This window comes from Chelon labrosus (assembly GCF_963514085.1).
Source record: "Chelon labrosus genome assembly, chromosome: 4".
Classification (NCBI taxonomy): domain Eukaryota; kingdom Metazoa; phylum Chordata; class Actinopteri; order Mugiliformes; family Mugilidae; genus Chelon; species Chelon labrosus.
This window is the reverse complement of record NC_140340.1, coordinates 21,832,469-21,848,011: the sequence shown is the minus strand read 5'-3', so window position 1 is coordinate 21,848,011 and position 15,543 is coordinate 21,832,469. Positions and strand designations below refer to the sequence as shown.

Genomic DNA, 15,543 nt, shown 5'->3' with positions numbered 1-15,543 from the left:
TATGGGCTGCTCTATGATGAAGGGTAATCTCATGTTACGAGATTCCTTGGAGCTTGCTGAGAACTCACGTGAACGGAGGCAGGCTCGCGCCCTGATTGGCCGAGGCGTCCGCACGTGTACCGGCGAATCCTGGTCCGTTATGTAACGTGAACGAGAGAAGCGAGATGGGTCGGAGAAAGAGGAGGAGGAAGAGGAGGGAGGAGGAGGAGGAGGAGGGTTGCGGTATACCCGAGGAGTGAGGCTGTTTGGAGTTCATTCATCCCGATGAAGAGTCCTTTCACCCACTTAATAACAAAAACAGTCCTATGCATTTCTATAGCTTGAACATGTAACGAAACGGATGTATTTGTAATTTTATCATTTGCTTATTTTATTGTGCGTTTTAGGGCAGTTTGCAAAAAAAATAAAAATAAAAATAAAAAACTGTACAAAAATGCAAGATAAATAACATATAAACAATAAAACAACAAAAGCATTCTGGTGCATGTAATAGTAAGCAACGTGAACTGTTCAGAATCCAAGTCAGCCTTATTTGAACCAGTACTTAAATAGAGATAAATATAACGGGTAAAAATAATAATAATACTTATGTTGAAAATATAATGACATGTTACAAGATAAATGTTTGAATGTGAGAAAGATAAATAAAAAATATATATATACATATACATAGATATGCATACATAGAGCAGTATTAACAAACAAGCTGAAAGTGTGCTTTGAGACTATGTGGATAGTTTGAGGTTGTAGTAATAGTAGTAGGAGCAGGAGGAGGAGTTGTGGATGGATGGATGGATGGATGGATGGTGAAACACCCATGCAAGAGCTGTAATTGTAGGACAACGTGGCTCTAGAAGTTTCTGTCTGTGTGTCAGCTCTCATATTACAAGTTAAAGGTAGAGAGGAGGAGGAAGCATGCTATAAACTGCATGTGAAATACCAACCTGTCTTACGCTACATTCCTCAGTAATAAAGTTGATCTGCAGTGTATCAAACTGTCATGACTGGGCTCTTTGTGTATTATTTTTTTTATAGATGATATTGCATAAAAGTTACAATTTAAGCGGTTTTATATTTCGTTCTGTCGTCCAGATGAGAGACAGACGGGCAGACAGACATGCAGTAAGACACCCGGCTTCTTCGCACAATCCACGTGTGTTTCTGTCCTAACTTTTACCCGCCACCATTTTCCAGGAATCCCATCCTGAATGCGTATCACTCCGCGAACTAGTCCGCCACTTCAACGCGACATTAACCATTATCGCCCCCGCCATTTGATTTTCCGCTCGGACTAAATCGAAACCGCGACCGACTGTGGTTTTACTGGCGGTGGGCTCGGTTCCCGTTACTGCCCCGTTGTCGGTTTTTACCTTTTGGCGCGATTTTTCAGTGGCGGAAGGTTAAAAAAACGCGTAGTGATATATAATCCAGCGACTGCCGACGGCCACACCTACTCTGTCTGATCGTAGCGGAGGAGGAGGAGGAGAAGAAGAAGAAGGCAGGAGATTCACACAATGCTCCCTTGTTCCAACTTTAATTTCACACGCAGAAAGTTTCACCCAAGCAGACATTTCTAGTTTTGACGCGTCTCCGTGGACTTTATTGAATATTTCGGACTGTTGTTTTTCTTCACTTTGAATTTCTCCCCTAAAAAAAAAAGGACAGTTGAAGGTAAGACAGCTACATGCATGGTTACCTAATGTTATAAATTGCATCTGAACGCACATTATGGCACAATTTTTATTTTTTTTGCCAATTTCTTTGGTGCGTTTTTGTGCAGCTGTAAAGTGGTGCATTTAAGGAACATGCCGGTTTCACGTGGGGAGTCGGTGTTGCTTCAACCCATGCGGGGTTTTAAATGACCTCCTCAGAGCCGCTTCACCTTTTGGATATTTAAGGACTTCGAGCTTTGTGTCGAGTCCACATGCAGATCAAATGTTACATGCATCACTGTTAGAAATTTCATTACGTTAGTGCTAATCATATTTTTATATAATCGGAGTCTGGTGCATGCAGTCAATGCGACCTAACAGCAGACAGTGATGCGTTCAAACTCACATTTGGAAATCTGTTCTTTTTTTTTTTTTTTTTTTTTAAACGTCTAACGGGTGTTTTTAAGTCAAAGGTGTGCATTCATGCGCACTAAAACAGTGGTTTGGTGTTATGTTGAGAGGGTGAAATGTCATCAATTAATTAGTTATTTTTCCTGTGTTGTCACGGCGCAGACTGGTCTGCGTTTAAGTTGTGGCTCAGGTTTCCCAGGCTGTGGTGCTAGAGAAAGGCAGCCTTTTAACTCTCACTCTGCCTGCACCACACACACACACACACACACACACACACACACACACACACACTGCTGCTTTGTTCTCCATACACAGCCTGCTATACATGCACATACCATAAGAGCCCACCGCGCAGGTCTGCCTCAGTCTACTCCTGCTTCTCCCAGTCTTTGATTTTGTATTAGAAATTATTTGTGAATGGTTTGTAATATTCGCTCTGGCAGTTTTTATGCAACTATCCAGCAGATAGGAAAACCATCCTCAAAGGAGTTGTGAAAGTGTTGTGATTTTCTGCAGCAGAGCTGTAGTGTTTATGTAACAAAAGCAGAGTTAGAAGACACCCATCCTCCTTTACGGGGTATTGTTTTCCATGTCAGCAGGCAGCCGGGCTCCGTTAGCGGGACTTTTTCTGAAACTTCTGAGAAGGAAAAATGCTAATAGTGGGGAAGAGGTGTTAAGTTTCTGCTCTTGTCTCTCCCAGCTGTTCATATGATGTCATGGGGAGGGGATGTTAATCTTTGGGGTGATTTAGGGCCTCCCCGGGAGCCCTGGGGCGGGGCAATGGTGATGTAAACACAGATAAAAGGTGGCACACTGCGGGTCGGAGTCTCAGTGTGGAGGAACTGGTTTAACTTTCACTACAACACGTGTTGCTGCTGTTCGGATTTGCCCGGTCAAATTGCGCTGCTTTGAACACACTACTGGATCAGTTTCTCTGGATTTCAACTTTATAAGCTCCACTACCTCTCTGATATATATTTTTCTACCTTATTTTTGTTATCAGATTCTGCAAACATGTTGCAAAGCTTCGCTCAGTCGCAAGACTGGTTTTACTCGGAGCCGCTGCTCTTTGACGAAGAGTTCTGCCAAAGTTTGATGAAGGACCTCCAGTCGCTGCCGACACCCCCACAGTCCCCCCCTATGAAGGCCGGCTTGGGTTCCACTAAGCCCCTGTCCAAGGAGGACCAGCTGAGCTACGTGTCGGACATTCTCCTGGAGGACCATGACATGCAGCTCACCTGGAACTGCGACTTCTTCCACACCAATGTTGCAGAGAAGGACGAGGAGCTCCCCCAGCCCTGCTCCCCTCTGGAGGAGGAGGTCGGCGTGGACTGCCTGTGGCAGTGCTTGGCATCAGACAAGAGTCTGGAGGAGAAACTGGTCTCCTCGATGCTCGGCTCCAGCCCACTGCTGTCTGACATCGACACCAGCATTTTTGAGGAGATCGCCGGGTCCACGCTTGACTGCCAGAACCTGATGGACGCACAGGAGCCAAGTGAGGCCACATCGGACTACGGGTCAACTGGTGGCGAGCTGTCCACCTGTTCATCCAGTGACTCTGGTGAGTGGAGAACCTATTCTTGTTTAATGTTCATTAATTATACTTTAGTCAGAATGTTGTTTTGTGGGTCTTTAATGAGTGATCTCTTTAGGGTCTTTATTTTTTAAATGTAGTTTTAGTGCCGGTAATCAGGTCACACTTTAATCTCTCTGCTGCCTTGTTGTTATCCTGCCTTATCAGTATAAACACACCCCGCCCAGAAGAGCTCCGCTGGCATTTCATTGATAACTCACTGTTAATGTTTAGTGGCACTGAGCCCAAACTGTTCTTTGCGCTCAGCTTATCTGGACGCCAGCCGCCCACCTGTAATCTCTCTAAGCCTTTATGATTGAAGGATATTGGTGTAGTGTGGGCGGGGTTTTAGCTGTTGACTGACATGAGTAGATGAGAGGTTTAAGTAGAGATAATTGACTGTGTGTGTGTGACTCATGTTTAGCGGTAACTGTTGCGGCTCAATCCATTAACTTAAATGAGTCATTGCACCGACTTGAGCTCTGCAGCATTCCTGACTATAAACCAAGAGAGGACAGGGCAGGCTGACATTTACAGGGCTGCTCACTGATTAAAATGTAGTTCTTTCTACAGTCTTAAAAAAAAAAAAAAAAAAAATGGTATTACATTTACCTCTTGCTGTAATCTTAAGTCGAGTTATTCAGAGTTTACAGTTGTAAGCTTCTGCACATCTGTCTGTTTACACTAGATGGAAAGATTTCCACTAGTGACTGAAGCCCACATGCTGAGCTGTATACAGTGACTACACTCTTTGACATATCATCACGTCACAGAGCTTAACCAGAGAGAAACAGAAAAAAGACAAATCATCTAACCCTTCTCTTCTTTCTTCTTCTTTGACAGAGGAGGAAATTGATGTTGTGACGGTGGTGCGCTGTTCCTCCAGCCCCTCCCCTCTGCCCTCATTGGCCGACCTGTCTGTCCGCCAGCAGAAGCAGGAAGAGGAGCAGCGAGCTCTCCAGCGCCACCACTTTGAGATCCACCTGCAGCACAACTACGCTGCACCCCGCCCTGCATCGCCGCCACCAACATCCACATCCAACAAACGTTCAAGAGGGAGCGACAGCTCATCACGCTTCCACCTTTCCTCTCGCAGCTCCTCATCCTCGTCATCCTCATCCTCGTCATCACGGTACCACAGCCACCACCATCACCACTCCTCCCGGAACTCAACAGAGACCGAGGATGAGGAGGAGCGGCGGCGGACTCACAATGTGATGGAGCGGCAGCGGCGCAATGAGCTGAAGAACTGCTTCATGCGCCTTCGCGACAACGTGCCCGAGCTGTCCCACAACGACAAGGCCTCGAAGGTGGTGATCCTGAAGAAGGCCAGAGACTGCATTTACGGCCTGGAGAACGAGGGCCACAGACTGCAAGCCAAGCGAGATAAACTCAAAGCCAAACAGGAAGAGCTGAAAGCCAGGCTAGAGCGGCTTCGCAGCTAATGGGCCAGAGGCGGACATGGGGCGCATACTTAGGTGTTTAGAGACATTGTGGAAGGCCTGAGGGTGGACAAGGGAAAAGACTATGTACAAAGACTGGGGGGTGGCTAGAGACAAAGGATGGCGCGTCATGCTGTAAAGCGCACACAAAGTTTGACATTTCAAAGACTTTATTGTGACAGTAGGTCTGGACTGTGTACACTCACACACGCTGTTTCCACGGACAAAGAACACAGCACACTCATTGCCTCAGAGTTGATCATTCTCATGCCTTGACTGCTGACTGTTGTAGAGTGTAGGGTGTTTTTTAAATTTGAAAGAAAGATTGAGTTAGTTTTTTTTTTTTCCTTGCTGAACACACACTGAAAAAAACAAAACATATCCTTTGTTATTGTTTATGTCTTCATTTCAGTAGATCTGGAGGTCTTTACTTTGGGGATGCTAAATAGCACCAGTGATGATGTCACAGAGTCAGTGTTGGACCAAATAACTGGAAGTCACATCAGCTCGGTGTTCAGTAGCTGAATGAAACTTGAATATTGTGATTTCAGGATGTCTTATAGCCATATAAACCAGTGATCCCTCCACTCTGTGTTTGATAGTGGCTTCCAGTTATTTGGACGATAGGGCCTTTAAAGTCTGACACTATTCTCAGCAGTTGATCAGGACGAAGCTTCTTCAGTGTGTGTTCAGCTCTGTCTGGCCTCAGACGGTCCCTTTGGGCCCAACAGCACTCTGTTACCAGGGTGACATAACGGTGACAATACTGTAGTGACCAGGTATGATACTGTACACACAACAATGCTTGGCCTCAGCTCAGTTCACCACCAGTTCACTCACCATGTTTGAGTGTGTGTGTGTTTTCTTGAGTTGTCATTAAGCTCCAAGGTAGCCATATTAAACAGCATTCAGGTTTTGAGAACTGGAATGTGAACTGAGCTGCTGGCCCGGCTAGAGTAGCAACTCAGCCAAAGTTGGGACAAAATAAGACCTCTTCAACGTATAATTCTTGTATGTGAGTGACGGACTAAAGGATCTGGTTGGATGTAGCTGCAACAGCAGCTCTGAGATGCATTACTCGTGGAGCCGCTTTGCTACATGTCTGTTAAAAAAAAAAAAAAAAGATTTAATCATTGTAATTAGTCAGTGGCCCTTGTTTTTACACCTGCTAAAAAGTAAAAATGATCTCACATTGTGTGGCTTCATCGCACAAGTATCACCATGACTAATTACACATAATTTATTTGTCTATGATGACAATAGCAGGGGCCACTGACTTTGACCAACATTCCCTTGTTTTGAAAGATGGACAGCCATCAGTGACATCGTTTTGTGGCCAGTTAAAAAGTCAAAATGGCTTCTGAAAAGGGCAGTAACACCAACTCATATAGTGTAACCAAGCATACACATAGAGCATAGAGGGTTAGAATAAGGTTAAAGGCTGTATGTGTTCACCAACAGCTTGGATTCATTAAATATCAGGCGTTAGTAGAACTTGTACTTGCCAGTGTTCATTCATTAATGTGCTGTTTTTAATGAAATGTGTAAATGGAAAACATTGGCGCCTGTGTTTAAATGTCTTAAATTGAATATTTTTTCGTATTGAGTTCTTCCTCCTCGAGTCTGAAAGGACTTGAACAGAACTTGGTTTGCAGGAATGACAATAGAGGTTTTTGTATATAGTAACAAACCTGTTTTGCCTTGAAATGCATTTTGTTCAGGACTCTCTTGTCTCTTGTCTATGTTGCTATCCGGCAAAAACATCTTCTTCCAAAAACGGCTAGTTTTTCAGGGAACTCTTTGTTTCATTTTGTCAAGGTTCACAGTCGCAAAGAACTGCCTTCTAAAGATGCAGTGAGGTTTTAAGAAGACAGCAGGGATGATTATTATTATTATTTTTTTTTTTTAAACTTAGCAAACCTACCTCCACTTGGCTGCAGTCAGGCCGGTAATTTTACTTTTCTGTGTTCAACAGTGTACAGATTTCTTTTAAATATGAATAATTTTGTTATTGTATTATAAATTATTTTATTCTCCTTCTTTGTTCAGTTTTGTTAAATTTAAAGAAAGCACTTTTTTATGTAATTAAAAGTGAAAATTAGAACTGGGAAGTCTGTGTGGTTATTATTACGTGTGCTTAAAGTACTTGAGATCTACTTAATGACATTTTAATCCAGTGTCATTATAGTACTCTACATCTATGGAATTTTCACCAAACACTCCACATTATATAATATGACTAACAAACCATTAAAGTGGTAAAGTCTTTTCACTTTTAAATTTGTAGTCGTCAGTACCATCAACATTGACAAGTGACAACAATTTAGGTGAATTAAAGTATGTTAAATGAAGAAATAATAGAGAAGTAATGAGTTAGAGTAAAACAAATATTGTTCTAAAGAATGCTATTCTGAAAAAAGCTTATTATCAAGACATATAAAATCGTAAACCGAACCTATAATCTCTGGCAAGTCAGTCTAGAGTTGGTAGTGCCTAAAGCCAAAGGCCACCCCGCCTCTAGTTTTTAGCCTCCAGTTAGGAATTACTAAGAGGCCTCTTTGGGAGGATCCCAGGCTGCATTCAGGCTAAATGGATTATAACATGGAGATATAATCAAGCATCAACTCTGGACCAGGTAAAAGTCCGGACAGGTTTTAACAAGTTACAGTAAGGGGTGTGGTGGAAGCATGGATTACAGCTTCCAAATTCATTCATTCATTCATTCATTCATCTTCTGTAACCGCTTATTCCTGTTAAGGGTCGCGGGGTCTGCTGGCCTAGCCCAGCTGTCACCGAGTGAAGGGCAGGGTACACCCTGGACAGGTCGCCAGTCTATCGCGGGGCTAACACAGAGAGACAGACAACCATTCACACTCACATTCAATTCAGAATCACCAATTAACCTAATGAGCATGTCTTTGGACGGTGGGAGGAAGCCGGAGTACCCGGAGAGAACCCACACAGACACAGGGAGAACATGCAAACGCCACACAGAGGGGCCCAGTCGGCCCATGGATTCGAACCCGGGACCTACTCACTGTGAGGCATCAGTGCTAACCACCTCTCCACTGTGCCACCCACCTCCAAATTGTTTGCAGTCAAAAAGGATCTACTTTTCAAAAAATGTTTCAAAAGTACGAGAAGTGGGACTGAAGAAACGAATGGTAGTTAAAACTGGGTTGGTGGAGGAGGTATTTTTTTTCTGCATAGATCAAAACATGCCCTAAAATGAAATCCAAATGGCGTACCAACAGACTCATATTCTGATAAGAATTAAGAATCTCTATGTCAAGGGTATAAATTACTTCCTAAGAGGTGTTGGGGTGGCGTAGTGGTTAGAGGAGAAGCTGAGGACCAAAGGGCCTTGGCGCTACACATGTAGCAGCCTACTGCTCTGAGTGTATCCACTATGTTAACAAATGGATGGGTCAAGCACAGAACAATTGACATATACAGCCAATGACTTAGACATTCAGTCAACAGTTCTCCCTAAGACCTGGAAACGCTCTAATGTGTAAAACCATTACAAAAACACAACTGCAGCTGTTTTATCCACCATACTGGATATGAAAGCACCTGACATTTGTGTTTGCCCATAGTTTGTCGTGTGATTTACTGACTTGCAAAAGTTCGACAAATAGAGTTGTTGCAAAAAGTGAGCTAGGACAGACTGCTGGGGCGTCTGCTCAACAGGGAGCACTGCATTTTCGTTGCTGGTGTCTACTAACCATTGCATCTCAAAGAGTTTAACAACAAAGCAGTACATCGTCAGAGGTATTTGTTAATTTGACCTCTTCATCATCTCCTACATTCCACCTGTTAAGGTGGACTAAATGTATTAGGGAGGTTGGTTGTCTCATGTCATTTTCAGCACTGTCATACCCAACTAATCAGCCAGAACAGGTGAAAATACCTGCTTGGGTGTGAAGAGCCTTTCAAGTGATAAATTCTCGTGTTCATTCTCACAGCGAAAAGCTTTCTTCTTCGTTTCACAGTGCTGCAAATAGCACAGATAGTGTTGACAGCATGAATTATGGGAGTATGCATGGCAAGTGAGTTAACGTCATTGCGCCGCAATTTTCAAATTTCTCACCTTCCTAATGATATTATTAACCCATTGTGGTCAGTACTAATTATTATCATTATTATTATGTCATATTCAGAATTTACTCATGTAAACAACATTAAGGCACGTGGGATACGCCTGATATTAGTCTGGTATTAGGGCATTCAGAATATTTGTCTTCTTAAGACTCCTGGGTACAGTCAGTTCTTGGTGCACACAGTTTGCATGCCCGAAAGAAATGCCAACATTTCTGGAAAATAGGAAAAACACATCTACTATTACACGTTACGAAATACTTGGATATCAGCCGGGTTTTGGATATGCACGAATATCGCAACTCGAAGCTTTTTCACTACAATGTGGTGGAAAGAGTGAAAGGAGGAGGCTTGTGTTTGCATGGTCAAACAAGTCTGCCTCCGTGGAGAACTTAGGGAAAACTCTGCTGTGTGTAGGGCGCAACATGTCTTTTTCAGAAAAAGGCCATGAAACTGAATATTTTGGACACACAAAAATATTGCTTGCGTTCACTACTGCCAAGCAACATCCCTTCACTATGCTCTTCTTTTTATTTTGCTCTACATTTGTATCAGGAACAAATATACATATATTCTACTGCTGGATGAGGTGAATACGTTTTGTTAGACTGAACTGGAATCTGTGACTGAGACTGAATTAATAGGGAGCTAATTTTGCTCCGACTGCAACACAAGAAACCCACAGCCCTCGTTCTGTGTAAAGCTGCTCACCTTCACACACCTGTCACCTTCCCATATCTCAGCACCCCTCCCAGGCGAAGACATACGCAAACATTTTCTCAGGGCAAAGTGTGAGGCTGCAGCAGGTATGTGTTGTGCAACCTGAGCTCAGTCCATGTGTTGCAGTGTTCATATGCAATAGGTGAGCATGTGCCAGACAGGTGTGTGTCTGTGTGTGTGTGGGTGTGTATGTGTGGGGGAGTTACGCTTGACTGACTTTGTAAGTTATCTTGTTCCTGTACTGCAAAGGTGTTTCTGGTAAATTTGCTTCAGGAATGTCTTTACTTGTCCAAGACATCAGCGTTCATCTTTTTTCTCTGTCCATGGTTAATTTGATAAGAAAGACTCTTGTTTTTGGTATCTTCAGCAGTAACTTCACATTAATTGAGTAGCCTGTCATTTATTACTCATATACAAAATTCTCTAGGCTTCCAAGGCAAACTTGGAAAAAGTGATCGGCTCGCTAGGATTTGATTGTCTGGCAACAGAGTTTCACATTTGCTTGGATTTCACATTTACTGTGTTTTCATCCTACAGTAAGTGTGAAATCAGTTGCACTCTCAATCACAGACAGCTTCCTGTTTGTTTTGTTTACTGTGCGGACTTTGGATTAAACTGGGGGGAATGAGTCCAGAGGATTCCTGAAATTGATTCACTTTTAAGAGAACGAGTTTAAAAAAATAAAAATAAAAAATCCTGCTGACTTTGTTTTTTTATGTGAAAACTTATGTGCATAGGTTTTTATATGTGAATGAGACTTTTCAAATGTTAACACGCAGGTTAGGATCCGTTTGTTTTAGAGTTTTAGATGACATACTGTCAACTGGTCAAGTGTTGAATTGTGTAATAAAGTAATATAAGGGAGAAAGAGGGAGAGTGTGTGTGTGTTTGTGTGTGCAGTTATTTAGGCCAAGGTGAGTAAGTGGATGTGACTGTCAGGTGCGTGTGATAACTGCTAACAGATTGGTGCCGATGCCATAAAAGCCTTTTCATCAGTGAGCGGGAGATTAGGCTTGTTGCTTTATGAAAGAGTGCAGGGAGAGGCCTGATAATTCACTCAAACATTCACACACACATACAATCTAGTCTTGCTCAGTTAAAAAGATGTAATGATGACATGGCTAAGCTGTATTTGTGTCATTAGATAATACAGTTTTATATTACAGTCACAGGTAATTATAAATTTTTCAGCTGCTTACCTTAGAACTCTGAGGCCCTATTCAAACTGGGTATTATCATTATTCCTTAGGGATCTGATCACAAGTGGCCAACTTAAGTACGTGTGTGAACACACCCAGCATGCACTGAGGACACATTTGAGATCTGATCACCCTGCCGACATCATCTGCATAGGACTCATTGAGAAGAAAACACACAACGGCTTTTATGAATGATCACCTGTAAAGACAAAAGCGGCGATCAGCGAGTGACAGAAACTTCATAGCTCGTGGTGTTCCACAATTTGTGTCATGTCCCCACGTCCAGACGTACACACAACAGTCAGCACTGTTCATTGTTCTGAGGCAGCGATAGATAGTGATCCATTCTTTAGAGACAGCTGTTTGCATAACATTCTGCTATGACCCAACAATGTTGGTCTTTATTTGCATATTGAGCACAAAACTGTGATCAGATTTCAAGGTGGCTTGGGACGCATATTTATGGCTGAGCTGGCCAGTTCTCTTGTCCACAACGTTTCCTCTGTTGTAAATACTGCACATGACAAATAAACAAGAATCTCAAATCTCAAATCTCAAATCTGACTCATGGAAGTTGTGAACACATCTACTTACAGCGTGTGTTAATACTAGAGCTGAACAGGAGTTAGACTAACCAATCGATATCATCCTTGAATGCCACATACAAATAATCACAGAGCGACAAATTTGGGTTAATCCATCTCTATAAACAGTCCCTAACAAACATGTAGGTATGACACAAGTGGTTCGCTAAAAACAAGGATATAGGAAATTTGCCGACTCCCTCTTCTCGAGAAGGCATGACTCTGTTTTCTTCAGTAGAAGATGCTAGAAAATAAACCGGAATTGGAATAAGTAGAAGTAGAGTTTCCTTTTGTTCTCATATATTTATTGTGAAGTTGAAACAGTTTGTACTCTCATGAGAGAGGGCAGACCTTTTTTTGAGACCACACAACTGAATGTTTGATAGATGATTTTGGGTGTAGTGTCTCTTTAAAGCGAAACTCCAACAGGCCGAGCCCAGTGCATGTGTTTGTGTATATGGGAGGGCGTTCTACAGTAGCTGACCATGTTTGAGTCTCGTGTGCCTTGTGCGACCCAAATATTCTGACTCATTCATTCTGATCCACCACATCACAGCAGAGAGAAAGAGGAGATGGCTGATGAGAGATGGAAAAAGAATGCGGGAGAGGAAACAGATGGAAAGAGTGAGGAAATATGTAGAGAATGGAGAGACAAATGGTGACAGGCAGACAAATAAAAAGAGAAAATAAGACTTTGGAGGCTGCAATTTGACACTGTTTTACTTTCCAAAGAGCAGAAGATAACGAGAGACCTCAAAGAAATGTTTTAGCACAAGTTAGTCCAAACCACATTTTGGCTATGGACCCTGAGTCACAGTGTAGCACACGCATGACATAAGTGTGTAATGTTTTGTGTCTGTAGTGAACTCCACGATGCTGCTTTAGCCACTGACTGTATGTTGACTGTCCAGGACGTCACTGAAGATTCCTGACGAGCAGTTTTGAAGATCAGTGTGGCGTTTCCGGTGATATCAATCTTGCCAGTAAATGATACCTCCTAACTCCTGACTAATTCAAAAATGAGATGATGTGGAGTGTGAGTGGAGCTGAGGCGGGTGGGAGACGCAGAGGCGGATAGCTAGAAAGACTCATACAGTTGTCATGAATAAGGAAATTAGCTATCGACACCAAAACTGTTCTTCATACCAGAACAGTTCTATGATTTTACCAAGGAGTTCTGTGGTGATTGACTCACTTTCGGGAGTCAGCCTCAAGTGGCCATTTGAAGAACTGCAGCTCTCTTAAAAAGTTTGCAGCTTGCTTCTTTATGTATGAACGCAGAATGAATCAACCAAAATATGCAGCAGTTATGATTGATTGAAATGTGTTGGGAGAAAAAAACGTTCATACAGAATATGCCACAGTATAGCTACATATAGTATTCTATGTATCTGTTATAATTTTGTTGCCTGCAGATGCAAAAAAATATACAAAAAAAAGCTCCAGGTAATGTCACGTTATGGGTAAACACACAGCCTCCACTTGTGGCTTATTCAGTTAACATTTAGCAGAATAGGAGGAGCATATGATTTCTCCCTTTGCTTGTCCTGTAGCAAGCCAGTTGTCAACTAGTAAAAAGTTGACTGATCTGATTGCATTAGTGGAAACTCTGAACCTTAGGGGCCGTCCACACGGAGACGCGTTTTGGTTTAAACGCAGATGTTTTGCATCGTTTTGGCCGATCGTCCACACGAATCCTGTAAACGCATTGCCCTAAAACGCACTTTTCTGAAACTGGGTCCCAGGGTGGAAAGATTCGCAAACGCACCTCTTGCGTTTTCGTGTGGACAGCAAAAACGGAGAAGAGCGTTTCGATGATGTCATCGCCACACCCCTCGAGCAGCCTTCCACCTCCCTCGAGACGTCTCATAACAACATCAACAACAATGGCGGACTACATGCTCGTGTTCCTGCTGGAGAAGATATTGAGCCTATTAGGGTTACCAGGGCAAAATATCATTTCTCCTTGAGTTTGGTTTCTTCTAAAGCCGACTTGTAAACAGCGCTCAAGCTTTATGCGCATGCTCCGCCTCTTCCTCTCCGTTTTTGGTGAATTTCTGAAACTGAAACAGCGCCACCTATAGGCCTGGAATATGAAGTAGCGTTTTCAGTCGTGTTGAAACGGATCTGTGTGGACGCAGATATTCTTGAAACGATGGGAAAACGTAGAGGGAAAAGATCGTTTTCGTACGTGTGGATGTGGCCTTAGTCAGATGTAACTACCACTGGTAGTTACATAGATGGTGGATTTGACACTTTTGTTGTTCTTCAAATGAGAGATGAGATAATCATCTGATATCTCTGACTCTACAATACAATCACAAGGCAGATGTGAGCACTTTTTCCCAATTAGCTGCTCGTAATTAGCCATCTCTGCGGATTACCTTATATGGCTAAAAAAATAACACAGGCATGTGACACAGATCTAAGCAGCTAGCTATGCCTTGCAGAGCGAAATAAAATGTATATTAGCTCTGATACGGCTTTTACTGAGAGCAAATAAAGAGTTTTGTATCAGTTAAACTTATAAAATGTAACTGGCAACGGTGAAATCGACAGTTCACTCTGTCGGCATTTTTACAAGCTCACTGTGCTCCAATTAGTCAAACACAAAAGCCGTGTATTCAGATTGTTTTGGGCCTTGGTGCGCGCAGCTTTTACAACTGCTTTGGACAATGAAACACTTTCCATTGCTGAGAAGTGCTTCAAGAATAAATCCAATAATTATCTGGAGGATTTAGTTTACGTGCATCAGAGGGAATTCTGCTGAAGTACAAGGATATACTGGCAAAAGGTGGTGAAGATTGCTGATACAGGAATCAGTGTAAACATGAATAAATTACAAAGGAAACGATTCAGTATGAGAGTTGTTTGTGTATGCGAAGTAGCCATCTGGATTTAAGTTTAAGAGTATTTTCTCAGTAATGATCAGTTTCTATACAAGTCTAATGTCTCCATGCCATGATCCTTTTGCCAAGTGTCAAAACTCAAACAGTTTTGAGAGTTTGAACTATTAGCTTTATTGGTGAGCTCTCAAATTTTCCTGCTGAGCTTGCATTAGAAAGGATACAAGAAAGTAGCTGTTGTGCAAAAAGTCCTTTTCCTCTTGTGTAGACCAGGACCTTCCAAGAATTGGAAGAATCTTCTTCTAATGATAATAATTGTACAGCTCTATTTTGTAGCATCTGTTCTCTGTCATCATCTTCATCATCATGTGCTCACGCTGAGATCTTAAATCCACATTTAGCCCGGCTGTGACTCAACAGCCAGTAAGTCAGCGGTCTTTCTAGCTCGTTCTAAGGCTGACACAGCTGCCCTACATTCCCCTCATCTGTAACCCATTACCCAGAACCCTTTGCTCTCTTGCCCGGCCAGGAGCTTCCCTCAGGGCTGTTAACCAGCTCTGATGATGCGTTTCCTGCCTGCACGTCACCGGTTATGGAAGTCATGCTAAAATAATAAGGCTATTATATCAGAGCTCTGTCACGAGTGCGACATCCTGAGGCGGGACGGCTGGCACACTGTGAGTGCAGTGCAGCCGGTGGGGATGCCAGGAAAGTGTGAATGCATGTCTGTTTGCTTGTCTGTGAGTTGTTTTGTTGTTGTTTTTTGTTGTTTTTTTGTTTTTTTCACTTTGTGTGTAGTTAATCTTGTTAAACAGGTTTTACTGCAGAGAGCTTTAATGTCAGTTAGCTGACATCAGCCTGTTGTAAGGTAAAATAACACAGAGCCATAAAACTTGTATTCTTATAAAAGATAAAATTGCTTTTCGAGACAGAATGTCAACTGCCTAAAGGTGCAATGAAGAGAAAATATTATGTGATTTAGTGACAGCACATTTGTGACCAATAAATATATACA

At 42.5% G+C, this 15,543-nt stretch overlaps 1 protein-coding gene across 1 annotated transcript; it reads left to right on the top strand.

The window, feature by feature from the left end:
• Positions 1-1,473: 1,473 nt before the first annotated feature.
• Positions 1,474-7,335, top strand: mych (myelocytomatosis oncogene homolog). The gene is made up of 3 exons (XM_084542485.1): positions 1,474-1,671; positions 3,067-3,624; positions 4,480-7,335. Exons 2-3 carry the CDS (start codon positions 3,078-3,080, stop codon positions 5,079-5,081), a joined length of 1,149 nt encoding a protein of 382 aa, XP_084398611.1. The 5' UTR covers positions 1,474-1,671; positions 3,067-3,077; the 3' UTR covers positions 5,082-7,335.
• The last annotated feature ends 8,208 nt before the right edge of the window (positions 7,336-15,543 follow it).

Coding starts and splice junctions, on each gene's coding strand:
- mych (XM_084542485.1), top strand. CDS start 3,078: ATGTTGCAAAGCTTCGCTCAGTCGCAAGACTGGTTTTACTCGGAGCCG. Junction 3,625..4,479: donor CTGTTCATCCAGTGACTCTG/GTGAGTGGAGAA, acceptor CTTCTTTGACAG/AGGAGGAAATTGATGTTGTG.